Source organism: Dermacentor variabilis, chromosome 11, assembly GCF_050947875.1.
Source record: "Dermacentor variabilis isolate Ectoservices chromosome 11, ASM5094787v1, whole genome shotgun sequence".
Lineage (NCBI taxonomy): Eukaryota > Metazoa > Arthropoda > Arachnida > Ixodida > Ixodidae > Dermacentor > Dermacentor variabilis.
This window is the reverse complement of record NC_134578.1, coordinates 15,888,862-15,910,890: the sequence shown is the minus strand read 5'-3', so window position 1 is coordinate 15,910,890 and position 22,029 is coordinate 15,888,862. Positions and strand designations below refer to the sequence as shown.

The 22,029-nt window shown below is 43.7% G+C and overlaps 1 protein-coding gene across 12 annotated transcripts in view; it reads left to right on the top strand.

Moving 5' to 3' along the window:
* ACC (acetyl-CoA carboxylase) overlaps positions 1-22,029 on the top strand; it is a 98,914-nt gene that overhangs the window by 23,699 nt on the left and 53,186 nt on the right. For 6 of the 12 annotated variants that reach the window (XM_075674908.1, XM_075674911.1, XM_075674909.1 and 3 more), the window contains exons 2-7: positions 10,780-10,993; positions 15,022-15,150; positions 16,471-16,497; positions 18,420-18,546; positions 19,869-20,007; positions 20,872-21,063. In XM_075674908.1, the coding sequence (XP_075531023.1) occupies positions 10,780-10,993; positions 15,022-15,150; positions 16,471-16,497; positions 18,420-18,546; positions 19,869-20,007; positions 20,872-21,063 (828 nt within the window). Of the gene's footprint in view, positions 1-5,389; positions 5,475-5,603; positions 5,866-5,993; positions 6,237-7,127; positions 7,362-10,779; positions 10,994-12,268; positions 12,711-15,021; positions 15,151-16,470; positions 16,498-18,419; positions 18,547-19,868; positions 20,008-20,871; positions 21,064-22,029 lie in introns of those variants that run through there. The other 6 variants (XM_075674914.1, XM_075674919.1, XM_075674918.1 and 3 more) reach the window with 6 other exon arrangements.

Sequence of the window (22,029 nt, the reverse complement as noted above, 5' to 3'; positions counted from 1 at the left end):
TACGTCTCGCGTACGTGCCGTTTCTATAAAAAGCGTGGCTGTTTATAGGACGTACTATCTACATGATTGTTAGGCTACCAGATAATGTATTGTGGATGTAAATAGAATATCATTCAAGCACCAATTGGTAGATCTATTTTATTGGTGCACACCGTTTGAACAGTATAGATCACTTAAAGTTTGTCCATATGTATGTATGTATGTATGTATGTATGTATGTATGTATGTATGTATGTATGTATGCATGTATGTATGTATGTATGTATGTATGTATGTATGTATGTATGTATGTATGTATGTATGTATGTATGTATGTATGCATGCATGTATGTATGTACGTATGTACGTATGTATATATATATATATATATATATATATATATATATATATATATATATATCACATGTCGTTGCAATGTATTTCGTGAGGACCTGAAAAAACTTTTTCGACCACACATGGATGGTTGTCCTCCCAGAAGTGTTTTTTTTTTCAGTTTCCCTATGACGAACATGTTTTCTCACTTGTTCAAATTATAGTTGTCGACTGTCATGCTTGCATGTCATATATTTGCATCTAATCTTCTATTTCCGCGTTAAATTCACACTTAAAATGTGAGCTAATTCAATAATATACTTGTACCAGGTGTGAGGTCCTGATGAAGAGGGACTCGGCACGCCCACGTGACGGGTGTGCGTGATATACGGCGCTCTGAGGTTTGTCACTATATTTTATAGGGTATAAAGGTCTATAAGCTTCACTTTACGAAAAAAGAAAGAATGAGTAGTCGAGAATATCATGTCAGTACCCCTTTAACATGCAAAGTGCAGAGGATCACTTTGCACGAGGAGTCTGCAGGATTGGCGGAGTAGAGTGATAAGGATGATATAAGTCTGTCTGGGCATAGAAGAAGTTAAGCCACACCGCACAAGAAACCACAGTGCAGTCAGAGACGTGCATTCATACAGTTAAGTCGAATGCCGAAAATGTAGCGGGACCTCGGGCGTCTTGTACGTTTTTACGAGCGGCGAGGTTCGTGACTTATAGGGGTCGCCTCCTCAGTCAGTGGTCGGTGGTGCAGTCGCCATAATTCAACGAAGAGCGATCGTCTCTGTGCGTCGAATCGGATTCACCGGCGTGGAAGATCGGGTAAAGATGTACGAAGAAATTGACTTGAGTGAAGAGGTGAACAGGTCAGTCCAACCAACTATGGCGGGGTAGGCTGATAGTCCAGATGGTGATGGCTGGTAATGGAATGAAGTAAATGAAATAAATTAAAAAATAGTGAAAGGATGGTGTGGGTAATCAAGCGCTCACCAACAAGAGTGAAGATGTCCAGCAAACTGGACTGCCTTATAAGTAAGAACACAGCCGGGCTATCTTTAGTGGTTCGGGTGTCTGTCGTCCACAGCCTACGAGCACAGTTGAAACTGGCAGCAGCGAAGTAATCCAATCATCCCCTTTGTTTCCAAATTCGACGGTGGTGGCGCATAGGTTTGACAGTCGCATAGCACGTGGTATATGCCCTCCGTTACCTTCGCAGCAAGGACACAACGGTGATGTACTCACTTGCCAGATCTTTCGATCCATAAGGTGCAGAGTTGGATGCGCGAATATAAAGAAGTGATAGCCACTGAACCGAAGAGAGAGAGAGAGAACTGAAGAAAAAGAAAAGAAATACAGGAGCTAAACCAGTTCCGACACCTCTTGATCTGGTTGGGGTTTAATTACAAAATGAAGTAAGTAACCAACAACAATTGGGACTTGTTGTACATGTAGTTACCCCACGTTTGGAGGCAACCTCAGATCGTTCCTCATGATTATATAAAAAGAAATGCGGATGGGCCTGGCGCTGCTTGCGAGAAGTTCTGCCCTAATGGAAAGGAAACGACGTCAATCGGCTCAAGCACATTGACCGTAATGGTTTCCAGTTTTGGACGGAGGTAACGTTCGCTTCAAAACTCAGTTAAGACCGCGCACGGTGACCCGCCCCAAGCCTTCTCTGATCCCCATCTAACTCGTGGAGCGCTGTTCTGGCTGGGAGCCGCCGGGGAACGCGTAAAAGAAAGGAGAACCAAGAGAATGCGAAGAAGAAAGCCCGGCAGCTAGCTTCGTCCCATGGCCGCCGTCCGGAAAGTGGCGCGTGGGGAGAGGAGGAGGAGGTCGTGGCGCGAACTTACGTCATGGCTAATCGCAGTGACGTCAACAGCGGGCCTTCCCCTTTCTTCTTTTTTCTCCCCTCCCGCGCATTCGGGGCTGTGATTACGTCGGCGCTGGAGATATGACGTCACCGGCCGGTCAGTCGGCTCTGTTCTTTTTAACCTATAATGCATACGTAATTGGCTGAATCGGCGCGATAGATGCGATAGGTGCAAGCTTCGGCGTCTTTCGAGGAGAGTCGGGCGTCGTGTATAACAATTATAGATCATCGTACGACTGGAGGGAGGGAGGGAGAGAGAGAGGGGGGGTTCAAACGTTAAATATAGCTCCTCTTGTTGGTGTCGGAAGTGGAAGTGCATAAATGGTGTCTCGTAACCACACGCACACCACAGCGGGTGCATATTTCTTATTTTTATTCTTTTTTCATGTATTGCTATCATGCATGTAAACTTTCAAGCTGTAGTATGCATAGCACACCCGTAAGCAAAAGTATACGGACCACGGGGTCACCGAAAAAACTGCATTTTTTAGTAATTAACACGCATAAACGGAAACTGACGATTGCACTAGAAAATTCGTAATGCCAAGTTTGGATTGCTTCATTTCAAGTTGCATTTACAGACAGGAGAAAATTAGTTTTATCGCACAATCCCTGGTCCGTGCACTTTTGCTCACGGGTGTACATCGGTGAGCATTCACGGACGATTTCTTCATCGTTTTATTCTTACTGCGACTCGTTTCCAGCGTTGAAGTGAGTGTAAAGAAAAAAGAGATAACAAAGAAGTGATTCTGCGCCTGTTCGGACATTGAAATAACCATTAAACGCCGTTTATTTTTTCGCTGTGGTCCTGTGTTCACCGGGGTTGCGACGTTCCCAATAAATTACGACGCTCAAGAACAGTTCACTGTTGTAACGTATTCAAATTTAGATCACGTCAAGGAATCGCCGTTAGAGTAATTCCGACCCTCCATTACGTCGTCTTGCACGCCCGAGGTCTTGCTCTGGGACGCTAAACGCAATCGAATGAACAATCTTTTTTTAGTGAAGTGTAGAAACGGCAGAACACCGGGACATGAAAGTCAGTGGCGTAGCCAGGTGTTTGTTTCGCTGGGGTCACGCCACTTGGCCGGGGAGGGTAGGCAAGCGTGCGGCATGCTAGCTGCAGTATATCACGTAGTACGTGGTACACAGAATTTGGGGGTGAGATGGGGGTGTTCACATTTCCGGTGTGCGCCTGCGCACTCGCACCCCCCCCCCCCCCCCGGTTGTGCGCTTGATGAAAGAGAAAGCAACTTCCGGCGAGTAGAAACCAAACCCACATGTGTGTTGGATTGTGTGTGTTGGTCCCACATATGGCCGGTATGGGACGTCCCGTTGAAAACATCCTTCGGACATCCATAGGATTAAAGTCTTGGGATTTTGTTTAGATCCCAGAAGCTCAATCGTGTGGATGTCCGAAGGATGCCTTAAATAAGACATTCCGAAATTAATGTCCGCATGTTAGCCACTGGACGTCCTGACCGCGACTTGGACGTTCGGATCTAATCGGGGTGTCCAGAAGATACTGGTGGTCCAATGGGTGGCACACAGAATTTGTGGCTGAGATGGGGGTGTTCACATGCCCGGTGTGCGCCTGATGAAAGAGAAAGCACGTTACGGCAAGTAGAAGTTAAACCCTCATATATCGCATTATCCGTTAAAAATAATAAGTGTCTTTAAAAGCAAATTGTACTAAGCATGAGGGAAGCTGGACTGTTCCGATCCTTTGGTAAGAGACCTTGAGCTTTTATTTTGTTCAATATTTTGACAGCGTAGTGTCGCGATCTCACAATTCACACAGCGACGTGGTAGACGAACCAAGCAATAAACTGACACGGTTAACTGCTGATTAAAATAAAGTAAGAGGTTGAAGTGTAGGTTGCCTTCGGTCACTTCGCAGAAGAGGCAGAAACCTTCAATGTAACATGCGACAACATTGCTTCATAATTTCCGTATTTTCCCTCCAGTATTGTCGCGAAATTAAGGATTGTTAACACAGGCAGTGCCAAGACGTTTCATTGTCAACATTATATTTTCATTCAATAGTTGAAGTAGCGTTGTTAAAGTCATTTTTTAACGTTGCCGCAGAGTTACAAATAAATAGTCCACTAACGTTTTCCTAATCACTATTTATAATTAACAGTCCGGCAGAAATATTGCGACATAAAATAACATTATTTAAAGAATCTGAAATTAAAGCGCTATAGTAATGACGGAGGTAGTCAATTAGCACCATTCAAACAACGCAAGCGTAACACGGACCCATATAACCAGCAAACCATAAATACACAACCACCGTACACTTACCTGTGTTGCAACACATTATTTTCGGACGTCCTTATAGTTATATTGATCTTTACTTATGGTACTATTTCTAGCAAATGAGCAGTACTTTGAAGCTAAACATGTGAAGAGGCTTTATGACTTCATTAAGTACTTCCTTGTGAGGGAGGGGGGGGGTCGTTTTTTTAATTGTCTTCGCAACGCGTTAATTACACTGAACGTGTCCTTTTAACTTCTGCTGTTCCTCTACACGCATCATTTTACGATAGGACAATAGGGCGTTATCATCACGTCGCCTAGCTGCTTATTCCTGCATCAAGTTTCCTCTTGTAAGGACAGTGGGGCTTGATCGTAAAGTAGCATGGCAGTTTATGCCATATAGTTGTCCCTTAAGACTAAACGTTTTTTTTTTTGCTTTTTAATTTCGCAGGAAACACTGCAGGTGAAATCTGTCAGGGAAACGGTGCTGCCCTACGTATATAGGTCTTCTGCGATCGTACTGTGCAAACGTCGTCAATTTTCAGATCGTTCAAAAAGAGCGCCATTACGTGAAAAAAAAAAAAAGCATCGTGCTGTTTTTCTTCCATAGCACTCCAAACATATCAACTGAGAGCCTTTATCTCAAAATTCGCCCATGTTTTTGTGATTACTAAATTACTGATAACTTAGTTGCGCGCTATATTTGGGTTTAAAACAAAACAGAATTTACCAACGCAACTTGCTTTTTAAATTTGGTTGTGTAAGTTTTTCTCACGGGTGATGCGACGATAAAGAAACATTTAAATGTTTCATGAATAACGTGTTGGTTTTTGAAGCTTGTTGCTGTAGGAAGCTCTGTGATTGTTGCAATTAAAGAGCTCTTTCCCTAGGATACCGGCAAAAAAGAAAGGGGAGAGGAGGAAAAGATACCTGTCGTGCGTGCCTATGAGGCACGCCCCAAAACCTGGAAACATTCGCGGGTTTCTCTGCGTCGTTGTAGGGCGCTGTCGTGTCCGTAAGTAAAAAAGAAAGAATCATTTCTCTAATTTTGTTAATGCCTCGTGCTTTTTTTTTTTTATTCTCGACTGACGGCGTACGCCGTTTTCTCGTACTTTGGTGCGCCTTCGGCGCGTGCCCAATGGCCTTACGTAGATCATCGGGCAGTTATGGCTCGTTATTACGCTTTTCCGCCTCGCCGTAGCGTACGATGCTCGTACGATCCGCAGCTCCCCCCACCCACCCAACACCGTGAGCGACTGACGCCATATCGTACGATGCGTCGTGACGATACCGCCGCGTCTGTGCTGTTGGCCGCGAGGCGCCCGTTTCGTAGCGCCGGCAAGTTACGGCCGCGTCTTGGAATGCTACGCCTTTCTACCTCCGCCACGCAGCAGCAGGTGCCACGGGTAAATACACACCAATAATATCGACTGTCCGTCCTTTTTCTCTTTAGCGGCCACATTTGCATATTCCAAGCGATGCCCGTACCTCGGCGCGCTCGCTTCCCGGTTGCCTCTCCGTAGCAGACGACGCCGCGCTTCGCAGTACCCCCCTGCTTGGCCAGGGGATTGGTGGTTCGCGCCGAATGAATGAACGCCGTGCTCTGGGTGCACTTGGATAAGCGTGTGCGATCAGTGACCTCCCGGTGACGGCGATCCGCTGGCCTTGTCAAGTGTATCGGCTCCCGCGAGTGTGCCTTTATCAAGCCGAGCTAATCGACGCGCGGTTCGAGAGCAACGTGAGGGAGGCGGCCATGGCTTCGCGACCGAGCTGTCGGGTACGTAGGAACGGCGACGTCTGCTACACGCCGACTGCTTCGCCCGCGAGTGCAGCCGCTAGGCCTAACCTGCGTGGTTTCCTCGTTTTTTATGTCGTCTGCCGTGCGATGGTTCTTCACACACCGCTGCGACGCGTTCTTTTTTTCTTTCTCACAACACGTTCGCGCCTGGCGAGCGATTAAAGACTCATTAGCGGGCCGGGTTAGCCGCTAATCTCGCTCGCCCTCACACTCCGAGCGTTGATTATCTGGCGCTGCACAGAGGAAAAAACATAGCGCAGTGTCGTCCGTGTTTCGCAACTCTAGCGGCGTCAACTTTTGTGACCCTAGAGCAAGCACCAACTTGCATGCCACTGGCTCAAGGTACGGCTGGGTGAGGGTGACGAAAAAAAAAAAAAATAAACCGAAAATGGAGAAATAAAATGACACAAGGGCTGTTGTTGCGGGAGGAAAGTACACGATGACTGCTCGCGAGAAAAGTCGTTGGGGCGAGTAAAAAAAAGGGGGGGGGGGAAGCAAATACGTAAAGACGTTTGTGGAATCTTTTCTTCTCCAGCGAGGCAAGGCCATGTAGTACATATTCGCGTGCGCACGGTTTTTCCGTGTGTGTGTGTCCTTGAATTATGTGTCTCCCACCACATGTGCGTACTGCCACCACCACCTTCGGCAACGTTTCACGTCATATAGGAGCGAATTTCTCTCCCCGATTCTTTGGCATCACGCAACCGACACGTACTTTCGTCTTGCGTGCTCAAGCTCTCCTCACCGCATTTGTTTCTTTTTATTTTGATTCGGTGCGTAACTTTCTTTTCGTTTTATATCCTTCGCTCATGAAAGGAAGTCGTTCTTTTCTGAACAGCTCAACCTTCCCCTGCCTGCGGCGATGCGCACTTGTATACCTGGCGGACGACCGGGGAAAGAACGTGAAAGAAATGTGTATATATATATAAAAATAAAAATAAGCGCGTTTTCTCCTGATGGACACCGGACCAGAAAGACACACACTTAGGCAGTGAAGCCGGTGTGTTCGTTGTGCTCTTGACAGATTTCTCCGGATCGGCGCGGCATTGGTCCGCTGGAAACGTGAAAAAAGGATGTTTTCTCGGTTGCTGCAGAAGTTGTCAAGTAAGTGGCGTGGCGTTTGACAGCTAGGTCGCGTTGAAATTTGTCCGTGGCACTCCTTGCCGGCTTGCGCCCGCACATCGACGGAGCATCGATCACTTTCGCGTCGCGTTGATCGCGCTCCGATCTCTTATAATCTTGATGATGATCTTTCGGACTCGGCAGGCAAACGTATATGGCGTAGGTTGTCCTGCGTTCGTATTCAGTCGTGAAGCGATCGTCTGCCACATTGGAGCCTGAATACAGCACACTGGTTTAATAACCTGTTATAATACTTGAAGTTCACAATGCTTATTTCACCATCCACAGTTCACTATGCAGTGGTCCAGTGGCTGTGCATAACGTTCTGCTGCTGGTCGCGATTTCCATTCTCTGCTTCGGCGTCGTCTGAATTCCGATAATGCCATGTGTAGTTAGATTTAGGTGCACATTAAAGGACTCCAGGTGGTTAAATTTGATCTGCAGCCTCCGCCACTGTGGCATCCCTCAGTACCCACTCTGCAGTTTCAAGACGTTAAATGTTATTTTCATATTTTGAGATTATGCATCTTGTATTTAACAGCAAGACGATTATGGGCCTCCTTTTCGGAGATCACTTCCTTGATCCTGTGATAGGCCGTTTCACGAATTTGCTTTCATAGTTTGTTACAGTTGTCTGTGATATCATGCTGACATACTCGCTTTCAGTGAACTGATTTCTTAGTCCTTGTTTTATTAATTCCCGCAGTGACTGCTGTGCGCAATCTTGTTCTATACTGGTAGCTCTGGAACAATGCAGATCTTTCTATAAATGTTCTGTGACATTAAGCATTCTGTGTGGTTAAAGTCACGACCTCTAACAGGCACCTCTTCTCTCTACATGCTTTACCATATCATGAACTTAACCTGGACGATACCTCAGTTCTATTTGCTGACTCTTCCACGAATCCATTTTATATACATCACGATTCATTTGTGGTCCTTCCTCCACTACAGCGTCTCTCGTAATGGTGATGTTGCTTCGACCATTAATCCCAGTTAATCAATCAGTCATTGAGTAACCACTAACATACAATTCATGTCTCCCCACATGTGCAACTGCTGCGCGTTGTCTAAAGTTGGTCTACGCTTCCTTGAGACTAAGGTATCATGATTGTGGTTTTTATTTAGGCACACACTCGGATAACCACCTTCCTTGAAGCAATGCTATTAAATCTGCAAGTTGCGCCCATCAGCTGTCAGAAGAATCAGCTTTCATAACATTCGGGTTGATTTAGGCTGAAACTTGTCTTTGAATATTAACACGTCGTATAGTGCACATGCAAATTGATTTACACGCATTTTTATGTATAATAGGGTCCTTTCGGTGGATACATGATTCTGCCACTTTTGTTAATGTTGTTGTTACCAGCACTTTAACTGTGACAACACCTGCAAGACTGTTGGGAGAACACAAACTTTAAAGATTTATTTTGAATGTACAACACTCAGGTAGACTAAGTACATAGTGTTAGGTCTGAAGACATCATTAATGTGTTGGCACTAAGAAATATGCTTTGAAATGTAGTTAACTGAAAGCAGCATCAACCTGGGTGCTAAAGGCAAACACACAACACTAAAAACAACAACAATAAAGAAATACCGAACCGTGCAATTGTAGAATCAAGCATAAGAACGAAACAGCCTTGGTTCTGTAAAACTGCGTCCTTGGAAGCAACTGCCATGTTGCAGTGGTTGAAATGAGATGGAGTGGTTGTAAAATAGCCACGTTGGAGGCAGGGAAGAAAGCAAGAAGTAAAAAGCATGTCTGTTTTATATTCTGCAGTTATAAACGCAGACGGTTTTATAGGGTATTGGTCTCTGAGGTCGCTTACATATTATCGGGGAAAAAAAAAGGTAAAAAAAAACGGGGAAAAGCATGACGATAGATACAACAGGATGTTCAAACAGCTGTAACTCAGTCGGTATTTGGTGTACATCCTGTCATGTCTGCTTGTTGCATTACGTTTCCAGGGATCTGGGGTCTTTTCTTTCTCGAAGCTCGATTGAAATCCCGCCACAACTGTTTCTCTCATTGCTGTGGTTATGTGTCGGAGAATAATTTGTGATGTGTGACTGGCTGGCTTAAGCAAGATTTTTCCTTACGAACACATCTAATTCGTATTCCACACTAAGTTAAGGTATGTGAATTAAGCTTGAGAAGTTCGGATAGTTCAGTCTTACTGGGAGCAGATGGAGGCCTGGTAAACCAGGAAGGACATCAAAATGAAATGTAGGTGGCTGTGAAGTTCCTGACTGTGCGACTGCATGGGAAAATGACTGCATCTTCTCAAGGCTTGTCAATCGTTTACCAGTGAAGGACAACGTATTCTGAAGGAACCGAATAGTAAGAAGACTCCTCATCGACAAACAAAAAAAAAGTTCTTTTGATTCATTGAAACAAGCTCCTTGGAACTTTTTTCTTTGAAAGTGGTTTAAGTGCTCAAACATACATTATGAATGAGAACATTGGCATGTGCTTGCTAGTAAAACACTGAAAGCTGTGACATCGTTGATATCGGTGTCTTTGTGCAAAATATGTAAAATTATAGTTTTAAATTTGTTTACTCCGGTAATGCTGAACCATCTCTCAACCAGGATTTCCAAGATTTCCGACAGAATATTCTGCCATTCTAAATACAGTGCTTCTCATTGATCGTCCTTTTTGAGCAATAGCAGACATTTTATCCAGGGTGTGTTGATGAAAAACAGGTAAGTAAAATGTAGGCCTGAAATTCCAAGTGAAATAAGTCCTTGCTGCGTCTCAATGCCAGTGTATGCCGCTAGGAGTCATGTAATAGACAGCTGAACTTCAGAATTCATTAGAGTTTTGGTGCTCAAGTGCAGTTTAATCAATTCATCAGTCAATGTAAGCACCATCCCTTTTCTTAGAACGACAGAGAGCTGACCTAGTTTGTCGGGATTCATTCTGCAAAAAAGAGGTTACCATTCCTGAGCTTGCGCAGATGAGTTTTGTGTCTTCTTCCTTTTTTTGCCTCAGTGCTCCCTTCAGTTGATAGTCGGCATTCGTGTTGTACACTTCTCTAATGCGCGATATTGTACAGGCACAAGAATGAAGATATGCATCAAATGGTAGAGGCATGGCATATCTATAACGGTGGAAGTGCGTGCATGAGTAAGCCTTTGATTACTTTACATAAGGAAGAGATTAAGTGCCTTAACAGTTATCTCTCACGTAGGCCGGCACGTGTACCCGACTGACACGTGGTGTTACCATTCCTGAGCTTGCGCAGATCAGTTTTGTGTCTTCTTCCTTTTTTCGCCTCCCTTCAGTTGATAGTCGGCATTTGTGTTGTCCACTCCTCTACTCTTGTGTCCTGTCTGCACGCCTCACCTCGTTTTTGCATAATCCCTTTTCTTTCTTCTCTGTTCTTGTCCACAGGTCCCCCAGAGGCCCCAGCCGAAATGAATGGCACTCCAGAGAGCAAGGGGCGCACTGACTTGCAACGGCTCGAGTCCCTAGCAGCCCACAACGGTGTCAACACTTCACCTGTGCGCATTGTCGTCGAGCCCTGCTGGGACGACGAAGGCGACGGCAACACCATCACCGCCTCCAACGGCCACCTGTTGAACGGCGGCAACTTCAACGGCTTTGGGTGAGTGGGCACCACGTAGTCTGTGCTATCTGGATGTCTTCCAACCATGTTTGGAGGAACTCCAAGCATTTACGGTCTTTCACCCTGCCATCGTAGATTGCTAGCGTCTTCTCAGATGCTGTTATATGACCCGAGGTACCTTCATGATAGGTGGTGATGACTTAAGAATTTAGTACAAGTTCTATTCGCGAAACGAGCACTGCATTTTGCCTCGGTACTTTCGTGCTCCAAAGCACAGTTTCTGACTGATGCTGATATTGAAGGATTGTACTGCAAGATGGTTATCTAAGCTTATTGGTATGACGACATAATAGGGCAGACATTGCAAAAACAGGACAAAGATTAAAGAAACAGACAACACAGGTGTTCATGCCATGCAGTTTTCTAGTCTTAGTCTCATTTTTGCCCTGTATTTCCCCATTACTGAAGGAGGTTAAAGCTTGCCTGGACATCGCAGAAATGAGTGAGTGTAATAGGTTGCTGCATGTATACAAGTTCTCTTTGAGTTTGACAGCAGTGTCCTTGCCACTGCATACCTAGGTTGACACAAACCGTAGTCTTTTTTTTTCCAAACACTCTCAAGCTATTTTTGTCACCTAAAGTAAGCTATACCATGATTCTGTGACTTCGTAGAGATCTTACTAGGGGCTTGTAACACAAATGTGCAACGTAAGTGGCTATAACTTTTGCCCTTGCTCCTTGAAACTAGTGATGCCACAAACCTTGTAAGCAGGATTCTTGCCCAGCATTGAAAACATCCCGTGTGTACAGACCATGCACGTGGCTTGGACAGAGCAGGTAAGATATACAGCGTACGTCGTGTTGACCCTGGCTCCGTCGTTTTCTTTATCACTGCTTGTGATCACAGCAGGCACCCAGAAACTCTTCGCTTTGAGCGTTTGCCAGTGTTTCTAATTTCATCGTGCATCTTCTTTATCATCCCCTTACGCGAGCCCACTCCAAGCTGTGCCTCTTTATCAGCAGTGAGCCAGTGAACGAGGGTAAGAGATTAAGACAACTCCACCATATCAGACACAAGGGCACTCACACTTTCTCCCACCTCTGGCCATTGTCGTCTGCGTCGCTTTCCTGTTTGAAACGCTGGCACTTTGTGGAAAAAAAAATTCTCGAAGTCTCGCTCCCGTCGCGCCCTCTCCTTCACAGCAGTGCTCTTGAGGCCCCAAATCAGCCGTCTGCATCATGCGAGCGCCACGCGATCGTCAGCAGTCGTCCGACCCGGCGTTATCTCGACGCCGGCACTCTTGCGTGTCGCTGTCCAGGCTCAGAGCGGGTCTCAGATTGCCAGCGCAACAGAGTAGCTGGACTCTGTCGTGGAGGAAGGGTTGATGCACTTCTTCGTCGTGGTGCTCGGTCCGGTGTCGAAGTGGCGGTCGTCCCTACACTTGGCAATGGTGTTCTCTGCTGAGTGGTGACAAACTTGCGTCTCGCATGCCGTTTGGAGTGAGAAAGCGTGCTGGTGCGTTTGTCTCTATTTTAGTGTGTGGATTTCCTATGCTTTGGAAGACGGAAGAACTGAACAGTGATGCATCAAAGAGTTCTTCAGTGCGTGCTGGAAACCAGTGTTTCGCCTAAACAGTGGTGAAATAGGTTTTCTTTTTCTCGCTGAGCTATATTGAAGCTGCGGAGCGAACGGATTTATTTTCATCAAAGAAGACTGCGTGTGAAAGCTGACCATGGAGGAGCTCTTAGTGAATGGGTAGGAAATATCTATTGCTTCTGTGCAGACGAGAGTTGCTGCTCTTGTTAGTAGTGGTAAAATTGTGTATGACGCTTGTAGATAAGTTGTTTTGGCAGCGCATAGGCAGAATTTCTTGTGCATGTATCAAGGTAGTGAATTATGAAACATTGCATTTTGCAGGTATAGCTTCAAGAAGAATAACCCAGCCAGAGATTGGTGGAGATTCGTGACATTGCTTCCTTTTCTCTTGTGTTTTCTTCTTTTTGTAAAGCATTGCAAGCTTTCATGCAAGTATTTGCTTCTTGTTGATATCATGACTCTTTGTTTTATTTGTTTCCTAGCCACCTAATAATGACTTTAGCTGGAAGACCTTAGCAGCTCAAAGAGCCTGGTGGCAACTTATGTACCCTCTTGGGCGTAACTTAGTTACTGGGAGAAGAGGGAAAGCTGCTCTGTGTAACTCATCTGTTAGCTCTATTGCCACTGCTGTTGGGACTTTTTTTATTTTTATTCTTTCCTAGACACCTGTTAACGCTTGTCCTTTAGCTGGAAGACTTTACAAGCTTGAAAAGCTTATTGATAATTTGATGCACTATATTGGAGCAGGGTTTAATTGCTAGAGAAAGGGGCAGAGTTTGCAAATTGTGGGCAGTACTATTTTCTCTAATGGCGGTGCTGTCACAATGTCATAGCATTGCTGAAATGCTGTGGTACACAAATGAAAAACTGATACTAGTGCAATAAAAAGTGTTCGCATCCGTTTTATGAATAACATTATGAAATATTGAAAAATTATCGATGTTGCATCTAATTGGAAACTTGCTGTCGCTATGACGTGGTAGTAAAGGGCTAAATATAGTCCGACGTAGCGTGAGCATGCGAACACACTATGTCCCATTGGCGAGAACAGCATGTATAGTTCAACACACTGGCGCAGCCAGCGTAACCGAACGGAGCCAGCGTTGAGATGGCTCTTGATTCATCTGCACGTTGGTCACGCCCACTGCGCTGACCCATAATGCATTGCGTGAAGAAAATACAGTGCCCACGCTGCTTTGGTGATGCTTGCAGAATGAGAAAAGCAGCCGACGACGCGCACGTTGAAGTTTGAGGGGATGGCATTTCGGCTGGCGCAATGCAAGCGACGTAGCGTGACTGGGCATGAGCGACGCTCGCCCATGTGCCGAAAACATCGGACTGTAAACCCGCCTTAAGTTATAGCTTACTGGATAGCCGTCATGAAAAGAATGTGAAATAGTTAACAAAGTTCAGTACTGACCTTGTGTCCTAACATGATGACTTATTTGACGTACATATTTGATGTATAATTGTCACTGCTGTCATAGTGTCATTGTCATTGACATTACGGTTACAATTGCCATTGCTAATGTCATCGCCCAGTAAATCAAATTTTTTGGCAGCCATTCTTGAAAGTACTTGTAACATGTGGATGGGGCTGCTAGACCTGTCAAACTTAACTGGCAAGGTACGAATTACCGCATAAATTTTTAAATGTTTTTTTATCTTGGGTATCAGGTTGACTTTGAAACATCTGAAAGCATAATAATAAGAATACTATAGTGTCAAAATTTTGAGTGACCTGCCAGTTTAAACAGGAGAATGGTAAAAACCAATATTGCAATTTTGTTGTTGATTAAAAAAATTTTTGCTGCTTTTTGCCATGATTTTGAGCCTTGCAATTGTTATGACTTGTTTGTAAGATCATTTGATGTCTAGTGCTTACCCTGCATACAATTATGGAGGGGGTGGTCTTCTTGGTCAATTTTTGTAAAAGATTTGAAGTCCTGATTGTAAATTCAGCCCTAATACTTTCTTTTCAATGTAACATTATTAATGTAAATTATTATTACTGCTGTATTGATAATATCATACTTTATGTAATCAGTAACTGAACGAACTTAAGCAAGCTTCAATCAAGTAATTTCAGCACTTGTTTGATGAGGGCATCTTCCTGTTTTGCATTTGCTTGAGTCAAGTCTTAGGGGCTCACAGCCAAAGCGCCATCTTAAAGTCATTCTGTGATACTGAAGTGTGAAGCCCTGATCCCAAATGAGGGAGCGTATTAGGTCAGAAAGTAGCAGCTGTTGCTTGTTAATTGCAAGCAATCGAGTGGTATCTTCTCGTCTTACTCAAATAAACATGACGACCTTAATAAATTTGAGATTCCCTACTATACCACACCCTTGGCTAAAACTTGGAAGGACAAGAACAAAAAGGCTTAGAGCTATAATTTTTGTAGGCTCTTATTGCAGAGCCGAAGGGTAACCTCATGACTGAGTACGACCTTCTTTTCATTCCCGCATTGCAGCAACGGTCCTCGGCCGCTGTTCACGATAGACTGCTCTGACGAGGAGACCGACGACCCTGGAAGCCCGAGTAGTGGTCGTTTCATGGGCGATGAGTTAAGACGCAATCGGTCTCGAGCAAAACTATTCAGGTGAGTAACGCCCAGTTATATTTCTTCACTCGTTGCACCATCTGATTGAGCACTGTGCATAAATCGGCATAGCACTCGAACGTGCCTGTTGCAGCACTTATTGACTTCTCAAAACAATTTGCTTGCTCACACCTACAAACGGACGGGACTGCAAGCAGTTTTGCGTGGCGAGCACTTCATCTACTCTTGCTGGAAGCAGTTCTGTCGGTGACTGTCTGGCCATCCTGGAGTGCCGCTTTCTCAGCATTGCACCTTGTTAGGCTTAGGGGCACTCAAATGAAGAAATCTTTTTTTTTTTTAAATCAAGTCAAAAGTGGATTTTTGGAGGAATGCAGGCTTCAACATTGCATACAGTACTGAATATTTTTCTGCTCATGTAGTTGAAAAGAGAAGGAAGTTGAGAAAAGAAAATGGTAAAAATTATCTATTTTATTTCCTCCACTAAACAGAAAGCTAGCACAATACATGCATGTGTGGTGTGTTAGCTCCAAGAAATTTAAGACAAACTCCAAGAACTTCAAGGCAGCCTCTAAGACTTGAATATCTGTTCTTGTCCCTCCTCTCTGTAAGGCCTTCGGGTGATTGATAGTACGAAAATAAGTAAGCAAATAAATAGATGTATAAAAGTGAATCCAGCTTGTCAGCTAGGCAATCATTGCAGTAATCCTGTATATTCAGCTGTAATTGACTACATAAGAAAACTTTTATCAAGTTCTATTATCAGATACTTCTATTCAAAACAGAAGTCTTGAGCATGTCTTAGAGATATCGAATTATTGCACATCAGTGATTAAACTCTGAATAACAAGAACGGAAGGCTTATTGCTACTTTTTTCACTACCACTCATTGCAAATTTTTTTGCAGTCAAAGGTATCTTCATTTGTAACATCATGCAGTGGTGGTAAAATCAAGAAATAAAATGAGTATTAAATTCTAAGGTTAAAAGCATCTATTAAAAATGAGTGCTCAATTAATATTTGAGATTCCCTACTATACCACACCCTTGACTAAAACTCGGTAGGACAAGAACAAGAAGGCTTAGAGCTATAATTTTTGTAGGATCTTATTGCAGAGCTGAAGCTTTCCTTGTAGCAGCATTCAGCAACCGGTAAGAACTAGAAGGTTACTCTTTTTTGTTTTTGTCTGCGCATTTAGTCCATCGCGAAGACGTTAGGTGCCTACTGCAAGTGTTAATTAATGCTTTCTTTTGTTTTGTGGCTTCTTGATTGAGTTTTTGACGACAGAAGTCTGATAAGCAGGTAACGTCTCAGAGGGTAGTCTGTGACGATAATGTCTCTTCCTTTGTTTCTCGTTTCTAGTTTCGCTGCGAAGGCTCGGTTGCGTGCGTGAGTATTTCAGCCAGTTGAGTGTTCTGTGCGATCGTGCCTGTCAGTGTAGCGTGCAGAAGTCCGTTGCATCCTCGTAGGCCTGAATGTCACAGCATTTTCATACTGTAGCTTTTCGACGCTGCTAAAACAAATCGAAGCAGCAGCTTACGAACCTGTGGACTGTCTTAGGCAACACATGTGTTCGTAGTGTACTGTCTCGCTTATGTCCTGTGGGAAAGAAATGTTTTGATGTGCTCGTATTTGTAGCTTTATGATGCTGTCTGAATAATGGAAGGGTCTTTGCCAGTAACCAGTAGTCTCGCAATCTATATATGTGTATAGTAAGTACAAGATGTGCGGGAACTTTTGCTGTATTGTGGTTTGCTTCAACACGACAATGCTGTCAATTCTATTTGTTCTTCAAACTACCTGCATAGTGTACAACTAGCTGGCAACATAGCTTTTAGTTTTGCCATTTCTTTATTATGTCAGTGCCATTGGCAGTTTCAAAGTTTAACATATCTTTTCATCGTCAATGTGCCTAATGCAGAAGCATTAGGAGTCAGCAAATTAGCTCTGATTCTGGCTTTAATCTTTGTCACAGTCATGGGCACAGTTAGTACTTTGGTCTTGCAACACATCTTTCTGGCCACCGAGTTAGCACAGATATTTCATGTGCTTTTGTTAAAGCTATTTGTTGCCTAATAACCACTTTCTTATTTAAGAATTCTGAAATAAGATTCTGAAAGGGTTTACTTAAGAACAATGTAATGAGAGGGGTGCTATAGATGATGGTAACTGTTATTGAAATCGTGTCTTTTTTTTTTAGCATTGCAGGGTGTACTGGTGGTGTTTGTTGTGATGTGCTGCCTGTAGTGTACACCGTGCTTCATGCTTTCCTGTCTGCTTTCTCTGAAGATTCTTTGTTGTGTTCCTGCTGTGTTCTTTTTGTGTTCCTAATGAGCCTCTTCACTTCACCTGTGCTTCTGGCCACACAAGTTCAGGGCTCTGAGTAGCTCATGCCCTGCGATGAATCACTGAGGCTGCCAACGTCTGTGCTCGTGCTCTGTTTTCTGTACAAATACATTTGCATAAATACATCGTGAGCACGAATACAGAGGCTTGCATTTTTATTCTAACAACATTAGATGATACCTTTGCGCTTACTGCTGCTCCGTTTTTGCTCATATTTATAACAAGGTTTCATAATATGTCCCGTATAGTTTGATAGGACATTTGGCATCCTTGTTTGCCTCATTTAATTTGTTATCCTTCATCAATCAGTCTCCATCTGTAGCAGCATGTTAATGTGATGGCTAGGTGCAGATACTGTGTTTTTTTTTTTGTCTGATGTGGTCTTGCTATGAAATTTGAATGGGAACGAGACAACTGTGAGGATGACATTTTTGCCTAAAATTGGTAAGATAAGTGTGCGACCCACTGATAATCTGAAGACTGGATTTTCAAGGCCTAGAAAATGAGAGGTTACCTCTAAAACATAACCTGACATTGCATACATTAACAACACTCATAGGGTTAGAAACAATGTGCACTTATACAGTCTAACCTTCACATAACAAATGCAGATAGTGAAGTATGGGATATAATAAAGTATAGCAGTTCTGTTACTGGATATAAGCATGTAGGAAATACATGCTCTTAATCAATATTGTGTATAACGAAGGCACTTTCATGTTGGATGTAACATTTGTTATAACATAGTTTAACAGTAGCAAAGCAGCTGCATGCTAGTTGTCATGGGGACACCTTTGAATGTGTCGGTTTGCTCAGATGTAAAAGGTACATGTCCAGAACTGTGTGGCCAGCACAGGTCAAGTTGGAACAGGCTTTGCAATCAAGGCACGTGAAGTGCTAGAGTGACTGTATTTCTATTTGTTTGGTCCTCATCGACCCTCTCCCATTCGGTCGGCCGCTTACAGGCAGTCTATGTCGGGCGCTCACTTGTCCAATGAGGACCGCGACTATGGGAAGGGCCAGAAGGACTTCATCGTGGCCACCCCTGAGGAGTTTGTCAGCCGGTTTGGGGGCCGGCATGTCATCAACAAGGTACCTCATGCCTCTTCTTTCTTGCATGAACTGTTGCCATGCAAACTATATAATATTGTGCGCAGTCAAAACCCTGGTCTGGGCAAGTTGCTTTTTTCCTCTAATGAATAAGTAAATGGCATGAAAAAAGTCGGCAGTAGTGTCTCAAGGCACAAGTAAAATACGCACATGGGAGTCTACTTCCAAATGATTATTTAGTTCATCAAGATGGTAACTATTGTTCTGGTTGCAAGTAACACTGCTGTAATTGAAGAAAATATGTGGATGCTGACTGAGGACGACAAAGAATAATGTTTTGCGTATTGGCTCTGAGGCTATGGTGGCAGTGGGTGTATATAACAACAAAATGAGAGCTTCTGCCCGAACAGTATGTACCCGGGCAGCCACTGCAAATGGGACCATGTTCAGATTGGCTGTTTTGTGAAATCTTTCAGTCATCCATGCGTCCAACTGTTAAGATAAAATTTTCATTCGGTCGTGAACCATGCACATCGCCGAAGTCCACCCCTAGCATGTTTGCAGCCGCTGCAAGTTACATATTTGCTGTCTGCATGATCTGAATAAGCGGTTGACAGTTGGCATGCCCACAGTGTGTTTTATTTGTGCAGTTATCCTTTTCTCAAATTTCTTCGTGCCATTTGCTTATTAACTTGTACACAGCATTACGCTCTCAACCATTTCCTATATATGAGTAACTAAATCTGTCGTGGCAGGTTACAAGTATACTTGCTTTATTGTTGCCTAAATTCTAAGCTTGTTGCCCTCGGATGTCTGGCAGGGGTACCATTTCTTGGCGAGCTTCTGTCTGATGCTGTACGAGTTTTTTTTTGGCATTTGTTTGCCATTTCTGAAACAAACTAGTAAAAATGTGGCGCAGTCCATAGCATGGTGTTGCTGAAAATCGGAGTGCAGTGTCTCGTGCATCATTCCTTGTTTAAGTTCTTGCTGTCTCGCTGGTTCTTTCCTATGGCAAGGCAATTTGCTTACTTGTGATGGATGATGTTTATTGCTTGTTGCTCTGTAAAAGTGGTAGATTTCTTGCTGGGGCTTGCCACAAATTATGGCTAACATCAATTTATTCGACGATACCAAGTAGTTACTTTTGAAATTTTTCTGCGTTTTATCGAAGTACTTGACCAAGGAAATAGTAGCCCTCTTGAAAGCTGTGGTTTGTAACAGTAAGCCTTGATACCAATCTTGATTAGCAATACCCCACTTCTTATGTCTGGCACAGTTTTTTTTTCTGGATTTTATTGCTGCGCCTGATAAGGAAAGTTGTTCTCTTGTAAACTGTGGTTTTCCTACCTTTGCATGTGATGCAGGTCCTGATAGCAAACAACGGAATCGCAGCAGTAAAATGTATGCGTTCCATCCGGAGATGGGCCTACGAGATGTTCAGCAACGACAAGGCAGTTCGCTTTGTCGTCATGGTGACGCCAGAGGATCTCAACGCCAACGCAGGTGAGCGTTTGGTTTACTCTGACTTTCAGGTCACATCCACTACTGTTACGCTGTTTGACTTAGACTAGCATTTATAATATATCTTGCAAATAGCTTTCAGCCTGAGTTACATGTAACAATTCTTGTGGCGGCATTTTTAATGTCTTGCAAATAACTTTTAGCCTGAGTTACATGTAGCAATTTTTGTGGTGGCATTTTTAATATATCTTGCGAATAACTTTTAGCCCGAGTTACACGTAGCAATTTTTGTGGTGGCATTTTTAATATATCTTGCAAATAGCCTTTAGCCTGAGTTACATGTAACAATTTTTGTGGTGGCATTTTTAATATACCTTGCAAATAGCTTCCAGCCTGAGTTACATGTAACAATTCTTGTGGCGGCATTTTTAATATATCTTGCAAATAACTTTTAGCCTGAGTTACATGTAACAATTTTTGTGGTGGCATTTTTAATATATTTTGCAAATGACTTTTAGCCCGAGTTACATGTAACAATTCTTGTGGCGGCATTTTTAATATATCTGGCAAATAGCCTTTAGCCTAAGTTACATGTAACAATTCTTGTGGCGGCATTTTTAATAGATCTTGCAAATAGCCTTTAGCCTAAGTTGCATGTAACAATTCTTGTGGCGGCATTTTTAATATATCTTGCAAATAGCCTTTAGCCTGAGTTACATGTAACATTTTTTGTGGTGGCATTTTTAATATATCTTGCATATAGCCTTCAGCCTAAATTACGTGCAAGAATTCTTGTGGAGGCGCACACTGTCCGTACTCCATACTATGTGAGGCAATAAGTAGAATTGAATTGTAGCGTGAAATCCAATGCAAAGCTCAGTCCCTGGCATCTGCCACCCCATGCAGAGTACATCAAGTTGGCAGACCACTGCGTTCCTGTGCCCGGTGGTTCCAACAACAACAACTACGCCAACGTGGATCTGATCCTGGACATTGCCAAGCGGGTCGGCGCCCAAGCTGTCTGGGCTGGCTGGGGCCATGCCTCGGAGAACCCACGACTACCCGAGCTGCTCACCAAGAACAAAATTGCTTTCATCGGTGAGCCCCCCTCTTGCACCTGGGCTTAATGGAGCTACAGAAGAATAAGAATGGGTTGGGGTGCGTTTGGCAGGCATTCTCAGGTCACGAGCAGCAGGTTGCCGTCATCCCTCAAGAGAAAAGTGTATAGCAGCTGTGTCTTACCAGTACTCACGTAAGGGGCAGAAACCTGGAGGCTTACGAAAAGGGTTCTACTTAAATTGAGGGCGACGCAATGAGCTATGGAAAGAAGAATGATGGGTGTAACGTTAAGGGATAAGAAGAGAGCAGAATGGGTGAGGGAACAAACGCAAGTTAATGACAGCTTAGTTGAAATCAAGAAAAAGAAATACTATCGTATTACCCGAGCTATTCGGTATACTCCCTACATGGGAGAAACACCCAAGTGACAACATTCGGATGGTTTTTCGCCGTCTTTTTTTTTTACAGCGAAGCTGTCTACCTCTACCCTCCAAGAAAATTTTCCGTCTGACTCGGATGTTAATAACTGTAATAACGCATGTAGTAACAGAAATAAAGAACGACGGCAGGTGTGGTGGTTGCTTTGGCAGCCTTGTGGATGGCTTAATCTTTAGATTTAGTCAATGCGCCTATGAGCAATGCAACGGAGCCCACTTCTAGTATTGGAATGGCACGCCAAGCAATCAAATCTTTAAAGTAAGTTCATGGGACTTTTGCTGGTGCTACATGTGTTGGTAATGCTAAACGGACAGTGTCATCTGAGCCCGTGTGAACATCCTGTGTTGCCCGACCGAATTAATGAACATTGTGAAAGTGGCCGATTCAAGACAGGCATTGAATGACCTTGAATGACCATGGTCATGGTCATTCAAGACGTGGGTAATTGGAGACCGCTTGGAGAGGCATTCGTCCTACAGTCAGTGTAAACTAGACTGATGATGATGATGATGATAGTTGTGGTGGAATATTAGTAGAGTATCCTTGGGCATACTATTAATTTAATGT